The 20,978-nt window shown below is 36.9% G+C and overlaps 1 protein-coding gene across 1 annotated transcript; it reads left to right on the top strand.

The window, feature by feature from the left end:
- Positions 1 to 5,649: 5,649 nt before the first annotated feature.
- Positions 5,650 to 14,363, top strand: LOC104093196 (kinesin-like protein KIN-5C). The gene is made up of 23 exons (XM_009598915.4): positions 5,650 to 5,915; positions 6,044 to 6,173; positions 6,808 to 6,966; positions 7,053 to 7,402; positions 7,519 to 7,657; positions 7,870 to 7,967; positions 8,052 to 8,208; positions 9,034 to 9,103; positions 9,222 to 9,298; positions 9,614 to 9,667; positions 9,757 to 9,837; positions 9,915 to 10,026; positions 10,098 to 10,184; positions 10,272 to 10,447; positions 10,624 to 10,785; positions 10,904 to 11,011; positions 11,169 to 11,327; positions 11,397 to 11,480; positions 11,552 to 11,757; positions 11,975 to 12,076; positions 13,049 to 13,158; positions 13,404 to 13,555; positions 13,800 to 14,363. Exons 1-23 carry the CDS (start codon positions 5,857 to 5,859, stop codon positions 13,998 to 14,000), a joined length of 3,033 nt encoding a protein of 1,010 aa, XP_009597210.1. The 5' UTR covers positions 5,650 to 5,856; the 3' UTR covers positions 14,001 to 14,363.
- The last annotated feature ends 6,615 nt before the right edge of the window (positions 14,364 to 20,978 follow it).

The raw sequence follows: 20,978 nt of genomic DNA, 5'->3' as shown, positions 1-20,978 counted from the left end.
TCGGAATACAGTTCCGAAAATTTTTATAGCTCCGTTATATCATTTATGACTTGTGTGCAAAATTTGAGGTCAATATGGAGTTGATTTGATAGGTTTCGACATCGAATAGAAGTTGAACATTCTTAGTTTTATTAAGCTTGAATTGGGGTATGATTCGTGGTTTTAGCGTTGTTTGATGTGATTTAGAGGTTCGACTAAGTCCGTATGATATTTTAGGACTTGTTGGTATATTTGGTTAAGGTCCCGAGGGCCTCGGGTGAGTTTCGGATAGTTAACAGATCAAAAATTGGACTTAAACAGGTGCTGCAATTTTTCTCTTATGCTGGAAATTCTGGGTTGTGATCGTGCCCAAGATCGAGGCCCAAAATCGAGCTCCCAAGATCGAGCTCCCGAGATCGAGCTCCCAAGATCGAGCTCCCATGATCGAGCTCCCATGATTGAGCTCCCAAGATCGGGCTCCCATATCGAGCTCCCAAGATCGAGCTCCCATGATCGAGCTCCCAAGATCGAGCTCCCATGATCGAGCTCCCATGATCGAGCTCCCATGATCGAGATCCCAAGATCGAGCTCTCATGATCGAGCTCCCGAGATCGAATTGGGCAGATCTGTAAGTTATAAAAACAGAGGCATTCGACCCATTTGCCATTTTTGACAAACTTGAGCTTGAGTAGAGGCGACGTTTGACAGATTTTCAAGGAAAGATATTTGGGGTAAGTGATTCCAACTCGGATTTGGTCTATATACACAAATATATCATTGTTTTCACCATTTAGTTAGTGTTTTGAGATTGAAATTTGGAAAATTTTAGAAATCTCATAGAAACGAATTTTTGAGCGGTATCGATTCGGAGTCGTATTTGAGTAAAACTGGTATGGTTGGACTCGTAATTGAATGGGTTGTCGGATTTCATAACTTTCGCTGGATTCCGAGTTGTGGGCCCCACAGATGATTTTTTAATTAATTTTGGGATTTTTATTAAAAATCTAGTATTTTCTTATAGAATTGATTCCTATAATTTTTAGTGATTGTATCGAATTATTTTGGCTAGATTCGAGACAAACAGAGTTGGATAATCGTGAAAAAGGCGTTATAGTGGATTAAATTGGAGCAAGATGAGGTAAGTCTCTTGTCTAATCTTGTGAGGGGAAAATTACCCCATAAGGATTAAATTGAATAATTGTTGCTAATTGCGGGGGCTACGTATGCACGAGGTGACGAGAGTCCGTGCGTAGCTACTATTAATGCTAAAGTCCGGATAGTTTAGGACTCAAAGCATGAGTTACTTGTGTAAATTGTATTCTTTATTAATTAAAATATTTGATGTATATATTGTGAATTGTTATGAAAGATAGAAAAATATGAAATTTTCATATGTTTAATTTTTTTTGTTTAGATTAATTAATTGTTGAAATAAATTGTTATCCTCTCGAATAAATTTTATAATAAATACTCTTATTCCGGAGGTACATAAGAAAATATCCTTCTTTCTTGTGGATCGGGCCGAACGCCTCGGCACGATAGATGCATCTATGGATCGTGCCGCACGTCCCTCGGCAGTGTACATGAAACTCTGGATCGGGCCGTACGACCTCGGCAGAAATCGTGCTTAATAATAATAATAATTACACGATACTTGGACAGTTTATTACAGCTTGTAAAGCTATTTGATAAATTGAAATTTTTATTGAATTTGAAGGATTTAATTAATAGATTAAAAATGATTTGAATTGAAGAAATTTAATTAATATATTGAGAATTATTGGAATTTAAGGAATTTAATTACTTCTGCTGGTTCAATAAAATTATTGTTAACTTTGTGAATCATGTTGATATAAATCTTTCTATCTTCATGATTATTTAATATTATTGACCCATAGTGAGTGTCATAGTCGGCCATCTCGTCTCTACCTCTTCGAGATTAGGCTTGATACTTACTGGGTATACGTTATTTTCGTACTCATACTGCACTTGCTGCACATTTTATTGTGCAGGTACATATATGTATAGCGGCCTTGTGGGCGCAGAGGTGTGGTTAATAATTGTGGAGACATAGGTGAGCTGCATTCTATATTACGATCCGCAGCTAACAGAGTCTCCTTCAGAGTTATTATATTTTCCTATCTAATTTGTATTCTAGACAGATGCTGTATTTTATTTTAATTTCCTAATAAATACTCATGCACTTGTGACACCGGGTTTTGGGATGATTATGGGTTGCATTGTATTGGAAATTTTTAAAGATATTAGTACGTATTTGGTAAATGTCATCTTCTGCTATTTAATTGAGGGGAACAACTATGACTTCAAAAATATTAAAATGAGAATTTATTTAGCATTTATTATTGGCTTGTCTGACGGCGGTGTCCGTCGCCATCACGACCTATAGGTAAAATTGGGTCATGATATGTGACCTCTTTTAAATCGATGGTATCTCTACCATACATGATGGTTGTTGCCAAATTATCATAGGAAGATGACAACAAGTTTAGAGGCATGATAGCCTTATCTACTTCAGTGATTGTTTCTCCAAGGTTTGCCAGCTGCGTGATTAATCCATTGAATATATTTAAATGGGACAAGAAATTTGTACCTTCACTCATATGGATGGCATAAAGCTGCTTTCTCAAAAACAACTTGTTTGTTAAGGATTTGGACATGTATAGACTTTCTAGTCTTTTCCAAATATCATATGCACTATTTTCATCCCCGAAATTATTGAGTACTTCATCGGACAAGTGCAGTCTGATAGCACTAGCCGCCTTCTTATCCATGTCTGACCATTCCTCGGCTTTTATGGTTTTCGGCTTTGCCTCTTTTTCATCTAGTGCAATGTCTAACCCTTGTTGGATGAGCAGGTCCTCCATCGTTCTTTGCCATGTGGAGAAATCGTCATTATCGTTGAATCTTGTTACTTCATACTTTACTCCTAACATTTTTTTGTCACAGAGTAAAGTTGATTGTAAATAATATTTCTGTGAATGAGCAGAACCTGTGCTCTGATACCAACTGTTGGATATAAACCCCACAGAGATAATATTCACAGTAATAAAAGCGGAATAATAACGTACCACCGAGATACGATAATTAACAAGAATAAAAGAGTGACAACGACACCAAGATTTTTACGTGGAAACCCCTTTTGAATAAGGAAAAAAATCACGGCCCCGAGAGGAGCAACTGATATCACTATAGGAAGGAACTTTTCACTTTGTAGGTCCGAGTAAAATACTCCAAAGACCACTACAACACTCAAAAGAAATAACCCTCTTTTGATATTCCCACCTCACTACAATATCGCTCACTCTTTATTTTTCTCACAGACTATTTTCTTATACCTTGTCTGTAAAACCTCACTCTTTCTTTCTCTTTGTTGGTGTCTTACAATGAGAGCAAGACACCTATTTATAATATTTAGGATTGCTTCATTGATGTCATCAATGATGTCATGGGCTTGGCAAGAGTCAAATATTCATTGTGAAACCAAGAAAATATTTGCCATAAAATCTTACTTACTATTCAACTTGACATTTCAAAGCCAAAGGGAGATGTCTTCTTTCACATGGGATGGACCCATCACTAATATCCTAGATGTACAATATTTATACATGTCTAACCACTAACTAACTTACTAACTAACTAACTAACTGCTCTAGTTAGTTATTACAATAATAGTTAATCGTAGTTAAGCATCAGCTTTTTGATCAATCCTTCAACTGAATATGCATTTTAACAAGTCTTTCCTTGGTTAGCATTCTGTTTTGGTTAACTAACCAGACATAGAATCTGTGCTTAAGCTGTAACACTATGTTCCATATCAAGTTTGCCTCATGCGGTCGCACTTGTACTCCTATCAGTTCATTATAGCTTCTTGTCATTGAATAAGCTCCATTCTGAGTAACCACATAATTATCACTATTGTACCACTGTGTCATTATTAGGTCTTTGAGTGAATTAGCTTTCTCTAGTACCAACTACTATCAGGAGGTAGTTTGTGTCTTCAGATATTCAGTTCATGCTTCATGTATATCCCATGCACATATTTACCCATAACACAACTTTTTTTTCTAGTCAATTGTTATAGTAGTTCTCACACTGCAACTACATTCCAATTCCTGCACTCTTTAATATTCAACCCTACATTCTTTAGATCTACCCTAAAGATAATCTCTATCTTGTTTATCCAGCTCCTTGAGAAAATTCCGAGGTAGAATGAAAACAACCCCCAAAAATTATATATATTGAGAATATGACATCATTTATGATCTGAAATCTCCCTGCATAAGATAAATATCTTGAATAAGCATTAGTCGTAATTTTTATTGTTATTATTTTTGTAATTTGCAATATAATTATTCTAAATGTACAGTTTTAAAGAATGTTTTCCAAAGTCCACTTTGTTTTATTGTTTGGGGACGAATATAACCTGCGTACGACAATACTGCAGATGCAACTAATGTCCCTAACTTGTACTATAAAGAGAGTTGACAAAGTATATTACCTCTCTCTTTGTGCATTTGGTGATGAGAAAATGTCGAGATAGAGTATTATTTTTCTTTAGTTAGTGTCAACTAGGTACATGCAAAGTTATAGTGACAAACAAGTGAATGAGAACGGTTAATCTCTTTCACTTTTTTTTGCCTTTCAATTTCATCAAGGTCGGGGATGTAGGAAAGATGATTACTCCTCTCTTTTCTCTTTTTCTTCTTCTTTTCTCCTTGGGTGACAAGTGCATTGGCAAAGTAGCGATCATAATAACCAGTTCAAAGGTCTTCAAATATTTTAAAAAACAAATTAAACATTTTCACTTCGCTTATCATCGAGACGTGCATTATTTGTGTATCTTTTATGAATTGGTCAAACATTAAACTCCGTGTTAATAAGATTTAGCAACAAAAGAAAAAAAACAAAGTAGTAAAGTTGTTAGTTGGAGAAAACTTTAATCTTTGATTCAATGAGCCGAATGCCTCAGCCTTCCAACTTATTAGACTAGTTGGCCACCACACTCTCACTCCAATAGCTAGCATTGGATTTTATGCAAGTGGTGGCGATTTTGTATCACAAGTCGACTTGTATATAAAGTTTTGATCTGGGGTTGAAAAACTTGAGTTCATATTCTAAATTGATGTTTATTTATTTTGTTTTATTTTTTTAATTAAACACGTATATATTTAATTAAAAGGTTTTCAACCAAAAGGGTACCAAACGAACGTGTGCCAGCTCAGCCACTGCTCGTGGAATGTTGTTGAGCGTGCTATAAAATCGTAGCATTTTGGGCTTTTTTTTACTTATAACACGTATCAGAAATTATTTATATTTGGTAATCGAAAAAGTGTATAAAATTTGTATAATTTTTATATATAACATACAGAATGTATATATATACAAAAAATATACATTTTTTCGATTATTATTTTGGGAGCAACTATACAGTGTCATTTTCCCTAGCATATTCCTTAGTAGGGAGCTAAAGACAAGAAATTGTGTAGAAATTAGAGTCGGATAATACAAAAATTATTTTTCTACTTGGAACGGAGGGAATAGTTTTAAAAGAAAACCAGAAAAAGAAACATTTCAATCAACCTTTTTCTTGAATTGGGCTTTTGTTAAAGTAGAAGCCCATATTTCTTCCTATCAAATCCGCTCCAACATGACCCGGTGGATAACTTCATCAACCGTCCATCTGAGAGCGTCTGACCAAAATTCAAATTCTCCTCTTCATCCCGCTCCTAATTTCAGATCTCCCTAACACAAACGGCTATTCTCTCTCTCTCACACACACAGACACACAGAGTAACACAAAAAACACACACTGCCTTTAACAAATACATCTATTTTCCCTCCGTTTAGCGCTTAAAAATGTCGAATCGCCACGAGAAGGAGAAAAGCGTAAACGTTCAAGTTCTGCTTCGTTGCAGGTATTAATTGTTTTGGTTTTGAAAAATTTGCTAATTACTTTCAATATTAATCATTTAGTACTCAATTGTAAACTTGTTAGAGTTCTACATTACTTTTGTTAATTGCATTTGATTTTTCTTCACTACAGGCCGTTTAGCGAAGATGAAGTACGGAACAACGCTCCGCAAGTGGTGACTTGTAATGAGTACCAAAGAGAAGTAGCTGTTTCACAGAACATTGCTGGGAAGCACATAGATAGGGTTTTTATGTTCGATAAGGTAATTACTAACACCAAAAATGGTTAGCTTCCACTGTTGATTACGAAATAGTTTTTTTAAACCTAATTCGTAAATTGGGCTCATATTTATTGTATCTTTTTCGAGCATCTATAATAGTTAAAGTTTCTAAAAAGATGGATAACTAATGCTGATATATCAACTAAACTAAACCCGAGTTTCCTGTTTCCATATATTGTGTGTCACCTCTTATGTTAAATAAAGGAGATGTTTGTTACTAATATCTCATTTTTTTGGCAGTATCCTTAAATTAGAGCTGAGTTCTGGCTTTACTGCTTGTCTGAAATATGTAGTGATTCTTTAGTCTTGGTCACGATAGAAAGATGATGTCATCCCAGTTGTTTTATGTTTATTGTAGAGAATTCCCTAACCCCCTTCCTTGTGGTGAGGGTTTCTGTTATTATTAGAAAGTTGGATATTGTTCATAGTGCTAAAATATGGAGATGCCCTCCTAAAATACGCTTTACCAAAGCATTATCTTGCGGAATTTCTGTTCTGATCCAAACTGTTGTAAACATTAGGGTCGTGAGATGTTCGTTGTCAATTTTTGGCTATAATTTGGTTTCAGTTTTAAGTCATGGTGTTTCATGCTTCTATCATGTTCTGTTCTATTCAGGTTTTTGGCCCATCTGCTCAGCAAAGGGATCTTTATGATCAGGCAATTATCCCCATTGTCAATGAAGTTCTAGAGGGATTTAACTGTACTATTTTTGCTTATGGTCAAACCGGTACGGGAAAAACTTACACCATGGAAGGTGAATGCAAGAGGTCCAAGGTACTAGCCACGAGCCTTTTGCTTCGATTCTATATAAGCTTATGTAACGGTTTTTGTTTCTAACTTGTGATTGTCTGATGTAACAGAGTGGAAATAATGGTGAGCTTCCTCCAGGAGCAGGAGTTATACCTAGAGCAGTGAAGCAAATATTTGATATGCTGGAGAGTCAAAATGCAGAATATAGTGTGAAAGTCACTTTCTTAGAGTTGTACAATGAAGAGATCACTGACTTGTTAGCCCCTGAAGATTTATCAAAAGTTTCTGTAGAAGACAGGCAAAAGAAACAATTGCCACTTATGGAAGATGGCAAAGGCGGAGTTCTAGTGAGAGGGCTTGAAGAGGAAATTGTTACAAGTGCCAGCGAGATATTTACTTTACTTGAGAGGGGATCAGCAAAACGTCGGACTGCAGAAACCTTGCTGAATAAGCAATCAAGGTATGACTTATTCTTGTTTTAGAATTCTTTATTGTTGTTGTTGTTGTTGTTGTTGTTGTTATTATTATTATGTTTATGTTGCATTCAATCTGCTAGAAACAATTTTTTCGTTTCAGTCGTTCACATTCTCTTTTCTCCATAACAATACACATTAAGGAAGCAACCCCTGAAGGCGAAGAACTCATAAAATGTGGCAAGCTAAATTTAGTCGATTTGGCTGGTTCAGAAAACATTTCACGTTCTGGGGCTAGGGAGGTAATATGTTTTCTTATCTTCTACAGACTCTTTGAGAAGGTTGTTTCTTGATCTTGTTTATCAAACTCATACGTTTCGTTTGTTCCTTCCCTCTTTGTAGTTCAGGCACTGTTGGTTAAATTGTTTTTCCTCCTTTTGTTTTGCCATTCAGCTGTACTTGAAACTTCTTCATTCTGTGTACTAACTCTTTATCTCTATTATACCATTGTCAGGGTCGTGCAAGGGAAGCTGGAGAAATAAACAAAAGTCTGCTTACACTAGGAAGAGTAATCAGTGCTCTTGTTGAGCATCTTGGGCATGTTCCTTACAGGTAGTTACTATTCCAGTCGTTTTCTCATTTATTTTTAGTCTTTTAGATCTATCTATTGTTAAGCCACTTCTCTGTGAAATTTAGGGATAGCAAACTCACACGTTTGCTCCGTGATTCATTGGGAGGAAGAACAAAAACCTGTATTATTGCCACAGTGTCACCTGCTGTTCACTGTCTGGAGGAGACCTTGAGTACGCTGGATTATGCCCACAGGGCTAAGAATATTAAGAATAAGCCTGAGGTAATATGCTTGAATAAGCAAACAGTTTCTTCTTGGAATCATTTCATGATTTCCCCACTCTTAATTATCTCAAAAACAAGTCAATAATTCTTTGATCGTTTGTACTGTTGGAATTCACATGCAATTTCTTTGTCCATCTTTTGTTTGCATGAATGATTTATTTAATATGTTAAATCTCCATGAGTATCTTCCAAATGTAAATCATTTCATAGTGATTCATGTTCTCGCTGCAGTCCACTTGCTAGATGGTTTATGTGTCGTTTTTGTCAATCAATGTTGCTTTTGTCATCTCCAGTTGAATAATCCTCATTTTATGGTTTAGTATAACAGCTTTAGGAAAGTATTGAGCAAGCCCACCTAGTGGTTTTGGGCTGAAAATTCCTTTTTTTTGGAATGAAGCTGTTTCCCCAAAGTATTAATTTGCTTATTGAATATGCCATCTTCCTCTAAAGAATATAGACATATTTTCTGTTTCAATGAAAACAGTACCACTAGATGGCCATACATTGAGATGTTTCACGTTCACTGGCATATAACTACAAAGTGGATATGGTTTATCAGGTTTTGACTTTTGCATGAAGACTTCAGAGCTAATATGTAAAAGTTTGATAATCAAAGTAAATTGGTCAATTCGCACGAGTAATCAAAGTTTCAGCATTTATTCACTTAATCTTTATGAGATGACTGCTCTCTTTCAACCTCACCTTATCCAAATCTAATTTTCCGGATAACCTCATAATGTTAATTAATTTGAACTATGAGAACTCAAATTTTTTGATTGTCCTTTGTCTCTATATCTTTTTTTTTTTGTGGTTAAATCTGTAGGTGAATCAAAAAATGATGAAATCCACCCTCATCAAGGATCTGTATGGTGAAATTGAAAGGCTAAAAGCAGGTGAGTGCTTTTATATTCGAGCCACTTGTGATGTGAGATATATTCAAAGCATTTATCAAATTTTTTGTAGAAACTGGAGTAACAAATTGTTCATTTTTTTGTTCTTCTCATTTTCCAGAGGTGTATGCTGCTCGTGAAAAGAATGGCGTGTACATGCCAAAGGAGCGATATTATCAGGAGGAGAATGAGAGAAAGGTAGTGCATCTTTGATTTTTCCCACATTTTGTCTTGTTTGCTTCTATGAAAGATAAAGGTAGTGTATCTTAGTTTTTGCCCATATTTTATTTTCTTTGCTGTCTATAAGTGTTACTATATCATCAGCTGTTCAGTGTGCCCTCTTTTGCCTATCGTATCTTGCTGGGGATACTTCAAGTGCAGTGTGTCATATGTCTAAATTCACAGTGCTTTACCGTTTTGAAATTTTCCTTGAGTAGTGAAATTATAGCTTCATTCAGTTAATTTCTGTCTCACTGTTCCTTTGAGAGCAATACTTATCTTTTCCATGTTTAGGCTATGGCAGATCAAATTGAACAAATGGGAATGACATTAGAAAACCAACTGAAGGTCTGTTTGCTGAAACTCTTGTAGTTGAAAAGTGTCTATGTATTCCAGTTGTAGAATGAATGATTTGGATTTTGGTTTGTGACAATCAGCAAATTGAGGAGTTGCGAAGTAGATATGATCACCAGGCTCGTCAGTGCTCAGATTTGACATGTAAACTTGATGCCACACATGTGAGTTTCTAGCCTATTATTCTAATATCATGTTTTAAAACCTGTTCAAATGCTCTTACTATTGAAGGTTCTTGCAGAAACACTTGAACCAAACTACCTCAATGTTGGCGAATGCTGAGGAAGAACTAAGACAATGTCGGTACACTCTCAAGGAGCGGGATTTTATTATCTGTGAACAGAAAAAAGCTGGTATAATGATCTGACCTTTGGTTTTAAATGTAGCCTGGAATTAGGTCTTAACTTCTTATTGATATTTACAGAAAATGCCCTTGCTCAACAAGCATGTAATTTACGAGCTCAGTTGGAGAAATCACTTCAAGACAATGCTTCATTATTTCTGAAACTTGGTAAGGCATCTAATCACAATCTGCAGAACTGTAGAAATGATTTGTTGGAATCTGTTACTATTTCCTTCTAATATGGTTTTTCTGCAGCAAGAGAAGACAAGTTGAGTGCTGATAATAGGTCAGTGGTGAACAACTTCCAAACTGACCTCGCGAAGCAACTTGGTTTTCTTTCTAACTCAGTGGCAACATCAGTGTGTCGACAAAATGAACACCTCCAGTGTGTTGAGAAATTGTGTCACAACTTTCTTGAATCACATGATAAGGTGACAACCATATTCCAGTGGCAAACTTTCCTTTTTCTATTTCCTTAATTATAAGATCCCTATTTGTTTGCTTTGTTCTACTACTGATACCGGGCTTCACATTGTTTCTCTCCTAATTTTAGATTAGTTGAAGATCCAGATTTCATAAACTGTTAATGCAAAAAGTTTTCTTGTAGGCTGTGGTAGGTTTGAAGAGGAAAATTAGAGCTTCAAGGGCCTTGTATGTAACTCATTTAGAGGACATGCAAAATGTGGTGAGACTGCATAAAGCTAGTTCTACTGCTGCCCTGGAGGAGATTTCTGCTTTGGCTTCTTCTAATTCAATTTCCATTAAAGAAGTACGAAATGATGGTTTTGTTCCTCCTCTGTATGTGTTTCAGTTTTGGTTGTATTGTTCTGAATTCTGATCAATGCAGTTGTGGGATTGAACACTTACCTTTTCCCTTGCGTGAGCAGTTTTTAGATGCAGAAGGTGTGGAAGCAAATTCCCTATTTGATGAACTCCAGAACACTCTGTCAACTCACCAAGGAGAAATGGCACATTTTGCTGGCGAACTTCGTCAGGTTTCAATTTTTACTTTACCTGTAGAGTTTAATTGATTGCCTACACTATATTGCACAGAGAACTTAATATTTCTTGATCTCTGGGAGTAGTTCTGCCTTTTATTTATTCTTTTTAGGTTTCTTTCATGTTTTAATTTTTGGATTTCTCATTGTGTAGAGATTTCATGATAGTACAGAGCATTTGACGAATATCTCTGAGACCATTCAAGGATTTTTTGATAAGCTTATGGAAGAATCAAAAAGACTTGAAAGACATGCATCAACAGTTGATGAGATCCAGACGAAGTGTATTGCCGAATTTGAGACGGCTTATGAGGTATACTTTTGAAATTCTACCCGAATAAATAAAAGTTTATACTTTGGCTGATGTTTTAGTTTGTTTCAGGAACAATCAAGAGCAGAAGCGGAGAAGCTTATTGCTGATATGACTACCTTGGTCTCCAATCACCTGCATCGCCAAAAAGAGCTGGTTCGTCTCTTTAATCATGTGATCATTGTGTGGTATCTCTTCATTTGGGTTCCTCATAGTGTAGTTGACAGGTGGGTACAAGGCTTGTTGGTCTTAGAGAGACTGTTACTGGAAATAAGGCATTCTTGGATGGACATGTATCCTCTATGGAGGGTATTACAACAGTTGCAAAAAGAAAATGGCAGGATTATTCTATGCAAGCAGGCTGCGGCACCAAAGAGAATGCTGATTTCTCAGCTGCTAAACATTGTCGGATGGAATTACTTATGCAGAAATGGTAAGGATCCGATCTTGCTATTGTTTCAAGTTTCAGCCATTTGTATTGTTCAAATAAATATCTGATCTCTATGGAATTTTCCTTTTCTCATATTTCAGTCCGTTGTTTTTGTTTGGATCTATTTCTTTGTCTCCTTTTTCTTTTTTTCTTCTTTCTATTATTTAGCTTCTCTTTGTTTCTGTATTTGTGTTACAATGCTTTTTTTTTTCATATCCAGTGTAAGCACTGCTGAAACAGTTCGCAAGCGGTGGCAAAGTACAAATGATTCAGTTAATGACATGGGCAGTCAACATGTCTTGACAATGCATTCAGTTGTCAGGTTAGTTTTGAATACGCTTAATGCCTGATTTCATGATGCTGAAGAGCAAATAAGTAATGTACTGGTGGTAGCTATAAAGTTAGCGGAAGTTGAATGTATTGCCTTCTGTTTTTGTTAATGGATAAGAGCTACTGTCCGTCTGTTCTGAAGAGACTTGGTTAAAGCTACTTTAACATTTTATTTAGTTTTGATATTCTTAAGAAGATGATGAAAATCATAGTAGTAGTATTATTTCGAAGTCCCTAAGGATCAGGCATCCGGTTTGATTTTGAAAGTCAGGACATTCTATTTAGCATGACACGTTGTTTTTTGTTTGTTGGTTTTGTTTTCTTCCCATTTTTACAAATAAATATCTATAAGCGTCTTTGCTCGTCTCTCCTGGATTTTCACACATCTTATAAATTTTCTACAAACATCGGAGTGATAAGTTGTTAAATTTTTTCAAGTATTCCAGAAGTCGAAGTTCCATCTCTGTGTCCAATAACACATCTAGCAAAAGTTTCTCATGGGGAGATGGGATGTATTTTCTTCCTCAGTTCCTTTATGTGCTTGGTTGTCCATCTTGCTCAGTACCATTTCCCTGCGGTAAAAGATGTTCAATGAGTTTGTCAGTGATCCTGTGTTTAAGTTGGTTTTAAATGTTGGCAGATGCTCAGAATTCAAATAAACTTGTATCTGGAAATGTACTTTGTCTGTTGATAGTTGTCTTTTTGTAGACTTGTGAATTTGATTTCTTTAAATTTTTGAGAGGTGATTAAATTTGTAACATAAAATGTGTTAAACATTTCTATAACTCCATAAAGGAAAATGTATCATATTCAGTGAGACAGGACTATACTGAACATCGAATATGCATTTACGAAACTTTCAGGTTATTACCAATATGAGCTTTTGCTGTTTCATTGCAGAGAAACTTGAGGACTACATCGAATTTCCTTAGTACAATCTTTTAATATTTTTTGCTGGTGACAGGAGTATATGTGACAGTAATGACCAACACGTAACTGAATTTGACTCTACAAAGGATGCTGCTGCTGAAGATGTAACAAGGAATAGTGAAGATGCCATTCAGTCTTTTGACGGTAAGTTCGTATGTTATTCTTGCGCTCTCTCTCTCTCTCTCTCTCAAAATTTTATTTTTCCCCATTCTGATTAAAGCTATCTCCTAGGAAATCTTTCTTTTGTCTTAACTAGTGTGTTCTGAATATAATAGAGTTTGTACGATTTATGGGAAAGCCAACAGTTAGTACAATTACTAAAGGAGCATTTTACAGTTAATACCTACAGCTGCTGTTTACATAATTTTCTTCCGGTTTAAATCTAACAGGCTTGTCGGAGAAAGAAAGAGCTTCTATATCTGTCATTTTGGATACTGCCAATACTCATTCAGAGACCCTTGGAGTACTTGAGCACGATCACGCTACTCAGTGTACTTCCATAGAACAGAAGGCCCTTGAAACTTTCCAGCAGAAATATATGGTATGTTGGTTAAGTATCATAATCAATTATTACATTAGGAGCTACCATGTAACTGTTGGCTTCTCCAATTCAAAACAATCTCCTCTTTGCCTGTCAGTTTGTTTTCCTCTTGCTGAAAAGAACAGAAAAGCTAATGCTGCCATTTGCATCTTATATTGCCTTTTTATTTACTAAATAAAACTCAATGAAATTTGTATATGGTTTTTTCATGTAATGGAGATGTCTTTTACTTAATGACTCTCAGGATTACGAGCCAACTGGATCAACACCAAGTAGGTCTGAGCCAGATATTCCAAGCAAGGGGACTATTGAATCTTTGCGTGCCATGCCTATGGAAGCTCTTGTGGAGGAATTTCGGGAGAATAATTCTTCCGAGTCATTTCAAGTAAAGGAAGTAAAGCCATCACTAATCCCACGATCTCCTCTATCGCAGATTAACCAGTAGCAGATTGGTTTCTTTCTTGTGTGTCATCCTTTGATCTGTATCTGTAATTTCCCTGTGTACTTGTACTACCCTAAGCAGAAATACGAGTAATACTGTAAATGTAGCATGTTGGTAGTTAATTCAGCTAAAAGATAAATCCCGCCTTGGGATTTAGAATGGCTGCAAGTGAGGAAAGCTTGATCATGGTTTTTGAAAATTTGGTTTAGTGAGAGGCATTCTTCTATTTATTGTAAAATGGCTCTTTGCTGTTCAAGGAGTTGCAATTCCATTTAGAAATAGTTCTGTAATGACATTTGGAGCTCAGTACCAGATATGTTTATTTTCAGATTATTGTTTCAAAGCAACCTCGGGGATTATGTTGAATATATGGGAAAACTTAGAATTCTATTTCATAGTTGTTTTTTCATCTTTTCCTTACAAGATTGGCGGGGTCAGCATAAAGGGGATATAGTGGGAAGACTTCCGTACATATCCCAGACAATCTCTAAGTTGCAGAATGCAGATTAAGGCGTTAAGGCATAACATAATTGTGGTTTTTACAGTTACTTGCCAACAAATTTCAAATCACTTTTTTTCAACCCAATTATTTTGTTTCTACGACAACATAAGTGAGGTTTGAGTAGAGTAGTGTGTATGCAGATCTTACTCCTACCTTGTAAATTGAGAGATTGTTTCTAATAGATCCTTGGCTAAAGGATAGAAGAGAAACAATAACAACGGCCAGAAAAATAATATAATCGAAGCAAAAGATACAACATGTATTATTAACGAAACAAAAGAAACATCAGGTAATAATAACAATCTAAAGATACGGAACATGAGTATAACACTAGTACCGCAACTATGGAGAAGATGTATAGGTTTGGAAAGAAATACGCTCAATTACTTACTAACCTACAACCATAATCCCACCTCCGTACACTCCTATCAAGGGTCATATTTCGGTAAGCTGAAGATCTGTCATGTCATGCTTGAATACCTCTCCCCAATACTTTTTCAGCCTACATCTACTTCTCCTTGACCCGCCATAGCCAACCTCTCACACCTCCTCACTGGGACATGTATATATCTCTTCTCTTCACATGCCCAAACTATCCCAACCTCGCTTCTTGCATCTTTTCCACCACACAGGCCACTCCCACCTTGTCCCAAATATTTTCATTCATAATCCTATCCCTGCTAGTAGGGGTGTCAAATTGGCGGGTTGGGTCAATTTTGAGCGGGCAAAACGGGTTGAGTCAATAATTGACCCGTCCAAAAGTTACTTGGGCTAAGATGATGTGGGTCAAGATGGGCTAAAATTTGGGTCATAGCCCAACCCGCCCAACTCTTATCAAGCTTTATTTAATATGTTATTTTCTTATGAATTGTATAATTACTAAATAAGATTTTTTCTTTTTGTTATGGAGATATATAACATATGATAAAAAACTATTTCTAAGATATTTTGGCAAAGTTACTTATGGATCAATTTGGGCTAAAAATCAACCCAACTTTAAATGGATTGAGGTGTGTTGTATCAAGATGAACCGAGTTCAATAAATAACCGGGTCAATAACCAGCCCAACCTTGAACGGGTTGGCGGGGTCATTCGGGCTTGCGCTAGTATGCCCACACATCCTCAAGTGTTTATTGTTCTATCACTATATGGGACGAGGGGAGAGTGACACGTTATTTCCGTAGTAAATTGCCAAAATAGTTTCAAATTATGATGTGTTTTCGCCAAATTTCTTTAGCAACCAAACACATGTTATTTACTCCTATTCAAGTTCTCAAATCCACGAGGTGCTTGCAAAAGTAAAACAACATTTGTGTACATTGGACAACTCTTGTCCTCGCGATAAGGGTTTTGCCAAAATTGATGAGTGGAGGTGGAGTACGGTGGTTTCATTGTATAAGAACAAAGGTGATATCCTAACAATTATAGGGATATCAAATTAATGAGTCATACCATGAAAGTGTGGGAGCGGGTGGTTAAAGCGAGGATGAGGATGACAGTGTCTGTATCCGACAACCAATTCAAGTTCATGCCGGGTCGTTCGACTACAGAAGGTATACACCTTGTTAGGAGGTTGGTGGAACTGTACAGAGAGAAGAAGAAGGACCTGCACATAGTGTTTATTGACCTAGAGAAAACGTATGACAAAGTACCTAGAGAAGTTCTCTGGAGATGCCCGGAGGCAAAAGGTGTATCGGTTCCCTACTTTATGTCGATTAAGGACATGTATGATGGGGCTAAGACTTGAGTTAGAACAGTAGGAGGCGACTCTGAGCATTTTCCGATTGTAATGGGGTTACACCAAGGTTCTGCGCTCAATCCGTTCTTATTCGCCCTGGTGATGGACGCGTTGACACACCATATTCAAGGGGAGGTGCCATGGTGCATGTTATTTACCGATGACATAGTTCTGATTGATGAGTCACAAGCCGGTATTAACGAGAGACTGGAGGTTTGGAGACAGGCTCTTGAGTCTAAGGGTTTCAAGCTGAGCAAGACGAAAACGGAATACCTGGAGTGTAAGTTTAGCGCTGAGCCGGTGGAAGTGGGCGTGGATATGAGGCTTGAATCACAGGTCATCCCGAGTAGAGGCAACTTTAAGTACCTTGGTTCGGTTATCCAGGGGGGAGGAAAAATCGACGAGGATGTCACACACTGTATTGGGGTAGGATGGATGAAGTAGAGGTTAGCATCTGGAGTCATGTGTGACAAGAGAGTACCACCGATACTCAAATGTAAGTTCTATAAAGCGGTGGTTAGACTGGCCATGATGTATGGGGCTGAGTGTTGGCCCGTTAAAAACTCATATATCGAGAAGATGAAAGTAGGACAAATCAGGATGTTGAGGTAGATGTGTGGGCACACTAGGATAGATAAGATTAAGAATGATGATGTTCGGGAGAAGGTGCACGTGGCTCCCATTGATGACAAGATGCGGGAAGCGAGGCTTAGACGGTTCGGATATGTTCAGAGGAGAAGTTTAGATGCTCCGGTACGGAGGTGTGAGTGGCTGGTTGTAGAGGGCAAGAGAAGAGGTAGAAGGTGGCCTAAGAAATATTGGGGAGAGGTGATCAGACAGGATATGGCGAGACTCTAGATTTTCGAGGACATGGCACTTGATAGGAAGATGTGGAGGTCGAGTATTAGGGTTGTAGGTTAGGAGATAGTTGAGTCTTGCCTTACTTCGTACCATTGTGGGACTAGCCAGGTAGGGTTTTTGTCTAAGATAGCTAGTGGCAATGTTGTGTCTTACTATTTCGCTTTTCAGTGCAGGACCTATTTACTAGCTATCGCTTTTGCTTTGCATCTTTCTTCTGGATTTCATGGTGTTCTCATTTTTCCTATGATTGCTGTGGTGATACTAATATTGTCTCCTTTTGTCCTTTTGTGTTTTTGTTTTCTTGAGCCGAGGGTCTTTTAGAAACAGCCTCTCTACTACTTCGGGGTAAGGGTAAGGTCTGCGTACACATTACCCTCCCCAAACCCCATTAGTGAAATTTTACTGGATTGTTGTTGTTGTTAATCAAAACGTCTATAAAATAGTTAATCATTTAAAATTTATGTTGATTGTATTCGTCTGAGTCGTGGGAAGTTTAATATTTATTTGTGATGTGCTGTGCACTTCATGTGCTTATTCAGCATCTATTCATCTTTTCCTTTTTAAGTAATTTCCAATTTCCATTGCCAATAAACATTATTGTGAAGCTTATAAGCTGAGCAAATAAATCACGACCAATTGAGTAGAGAACAAAAGATTCGTACAGATGTTTCCTAACTATAAACTATAAACTAGATAATAATTTCATTGTTTATCTATAGTTGATAATTTCGATATATTTTCTAATTCGTCAAAGTAAAGTACAAACTTTCAAGCTCATATACGACATATATGATGTACATGGAGTATTAGTTAGAACTTCAAGAGGATAGAGATTTGCCTTTTCTATTTTCAGAAATTAAGTTGCCTTGAAATTGAACATAGAAGCCATGCTTCTTTACTTTAATGTTGTAACATTTAAAATCTTGTATTTGACTTCTTTTCTTCAAATAAGTATGTTGTCACCTTGATCACATGGTTCCATATCCATTGACTTTTCAGATGGGATCTAATTAGAGACTTCGAAATAATTAAAGAGCACATGTTCTTTATTTTAGTTTTTGTAGTATTTACAATTGGCAATGTATTTTAATTCTTTTATTCAAGTAAGTGACTGTCATCTTCACATTATTTCATGTATTCGCGTTCTCTATAGATATGATCCAATTAAGAATATTCGAATATGAAAAATCATGCAGCTGAAAATTGATATTATATGATATTTTATAAATCAACAGATTTTTTAAAAAAAACTACCAAAGATTCAGTTGCGCCAGAATCCGAAGCCACTATTCGATTGGATCCGAAACAATATTACTCTTTCTATACTAATTTATTTTGCAGTTTTCGCTAATCGATCGTCATTTAATAAATTTTTAGAGCTATACTGCGGTACTACGTTGGCTTAATTAATACTACTATTTAGGTATTTTAAAGCTACTTCTGTCGGTAGTAATTAATTATCCTCATATCAAAAGGGGAAAAGAACACATTTTAATATATTACTCAATGTTCACTCAGTTTAAATCTATATAAGTAAAAGAAGAAAATATATATTAGAATAAAGGGAATACAATGTAACGAATTTAAATAGGAGTAGTAATATTACTTTGAGGTTCAGGCTATTCTCGAAGTAGAGGCAATGTGGCATAATGTATATATCTACATTTCCATAGTCAATAGATCTAGAAGGGCGACCACTTAGTTATAAATCTGAGTAGATCTTACTTGATTTGGTTATAAAATTAAGAAAGTCAAAACAGTGCAGATCTTAGTTATACTGGTCATGTAAATGAGAGACAGCCAAAATACGCAGAAATCAGTTGTATTATTATAAAGATGAGAAACAACGTAGATCCAAGTTGTATTGGTCATAAAAATGAGGAATATAAATTGGTGTAGTCTAATATACAATTATAATTAATTTTCCCATAGTCTTTTCGAAACGCCGTTATATTTGTCAGTTGTTATATGTGAATCTATTTCTGTATACGGGTGAACTCGGATTAGCGCACACCCCGATTTCTCGGTATATCAAACGAAGTAAAAGTATGAATATATGAGATCGAAATCGAAACTGGGAACTCTTTGGATTGAGGTTGGAACGGGGTACTCGCCACCGAGCCTGATAAGCCAATACTCCCCGAACCAAGAACGAGCTCCAAGACCTCGGAAAGCACGACAAATAGTTGCACATGACTAAATATCACAGCGCGAATCTCGCCGATGTCGGTAGCGGATCAGTAATTGACGAAAAAGGAGGATTTTTTTTTACCTTTTTTTAGAATTGTACTAAGAGTGAAACTCTCCTACGATATAAAGGGGAGCTTTTTACTCAATAGAACACATTGTAACACGCATATCAAGGCAATACAAACTTATTTATCTGATTTTTAGCTATTGAAAAGTTCTTATTTTAATCGTAGTTCTTCATATACATTTGGCTTCGAATCGAGGATCCGGCCGATGACAAAACTATTGTTCAGCTTAAATATGAGCCCCGCCTTAACGTCACAACTGGTTTGGTTATTCATTTTATCTTTAATTCGTTTATCTAACATTTTTGATTACTTGTGTTGAATCAATTCACATATCCTTAAAATCGCGTACAAATTTAATTGTTATCCGTTTTAAGGGCAAACAGTTTGACGCTCACCGTGGGGCTAAGGATAATAGTGGTGGTTTGATACATATCTCCATAACGCACTCTATTTTACACTTGTTCTTTAAGGTCTTAATTTCAGATCAGCTTAAAAATGTCAGATTCTCAGTCTGCTCACCTGAACGTTGAGGATGAGTCTGGCCATCATGGCGAAAACAATAATTTGGTGCCTAGCAATAAGGTTCCCCCTGCTGATCCCAACGGAATTCCAGTTGCAGACCCAGTCGATGCTAACTCGCATGTGGCCATCGACGCCAACTTGCTAACCGATCCAAAGAATAGCGTTCGCGGAGGAGCCCGACCAACCGCTCGAGGAGCGCCCGAAGGCGAAGGCGACGAGGTTAGCCTATAGTTAATCTTCGAAATGTTGCAGGCTCAACATGAGGCGATAGCACAGCTGCAAAATCAAATCTGCGCCCCCATCAGAGTTAAGCCCGAACCGTCCCAGGAAAACACCCGAAGAAATGAGAAGTTCGCCAAAAGACCGAGTGAAGCTGAGTCCGGTGTCAGTCCCGAAGTGATGAAAATGCTTGAATCATTAACGAAACGAGTGGAATTGGGCAATTTTTTTTAGGCAAATGACAAGAAGGTGGAGACATAATTCCAGGATTGATCAAATCCAGGAAGCACCCCCGATATTGAAAGGACCAGATTCCAAAAAATTTGTCCAAAAGCCTTTCCCTCCGAGCGCGACACCAAAGCCAATCCCGAAGAGGTTTCGAATGCCCGATATTCCAAAATATAACGGAATCACGGATCCGAAAGAGCATGTGACCTCCTACACATACGCCAATCAAAGGCAACGACTTGGAAGGCGATGAACTCGAGTCGGTGTTACTAAATAAGTTCAGGGAAACCTTGTCAAAAGAAGCAATGATATGGTACCACAACTTACCCCCAAATCCCATTGACTCGTTCGCTATGCTCGCAGATGCTTTTGTGAAGGCTCATGCTAGGGCCATCAAGGTCGAGACTAGAAAATCGGATCTTTTCAAGGTTAAGCAAAGAGACAACGAGATGCTAAAGGAGTTTGTATCAAGGTTTCAAATGGAACAGATGGACTTGCCTCCGGTTGCGGTTGATTAGGCCGTTAGGTCATTCACTCAAGGACTTAACCCCCAAAGCTCCTTGGCTTCGCAGCAACTAAAATAAAATTTGGTAAAGTACCTGGCGGTAACTTGGGCCGACATTCACAATAGGTACCGGTCAAAAATCATAGTC

Source organism: Nicotiana tomentosiformis, chromosome 2 (genome assembly GCF_000390325.3).
Source record: "Nicotiana tomentosiformis chromosome 2, ASM39032v3, whole genome shotgun sequence".
Classification (NCBI taxonomy): Eukaryota; Viridiplantae; Streptophyta; class Magnoliopsida; order Solanales; family Solanaceae; genus Nicotiana; species Nicotiana tomentosiformis.
Note: the sequence above shows the minus strand (reverse complement) of the source record. Positions and strands in the feature narration are given on the sequence as shown.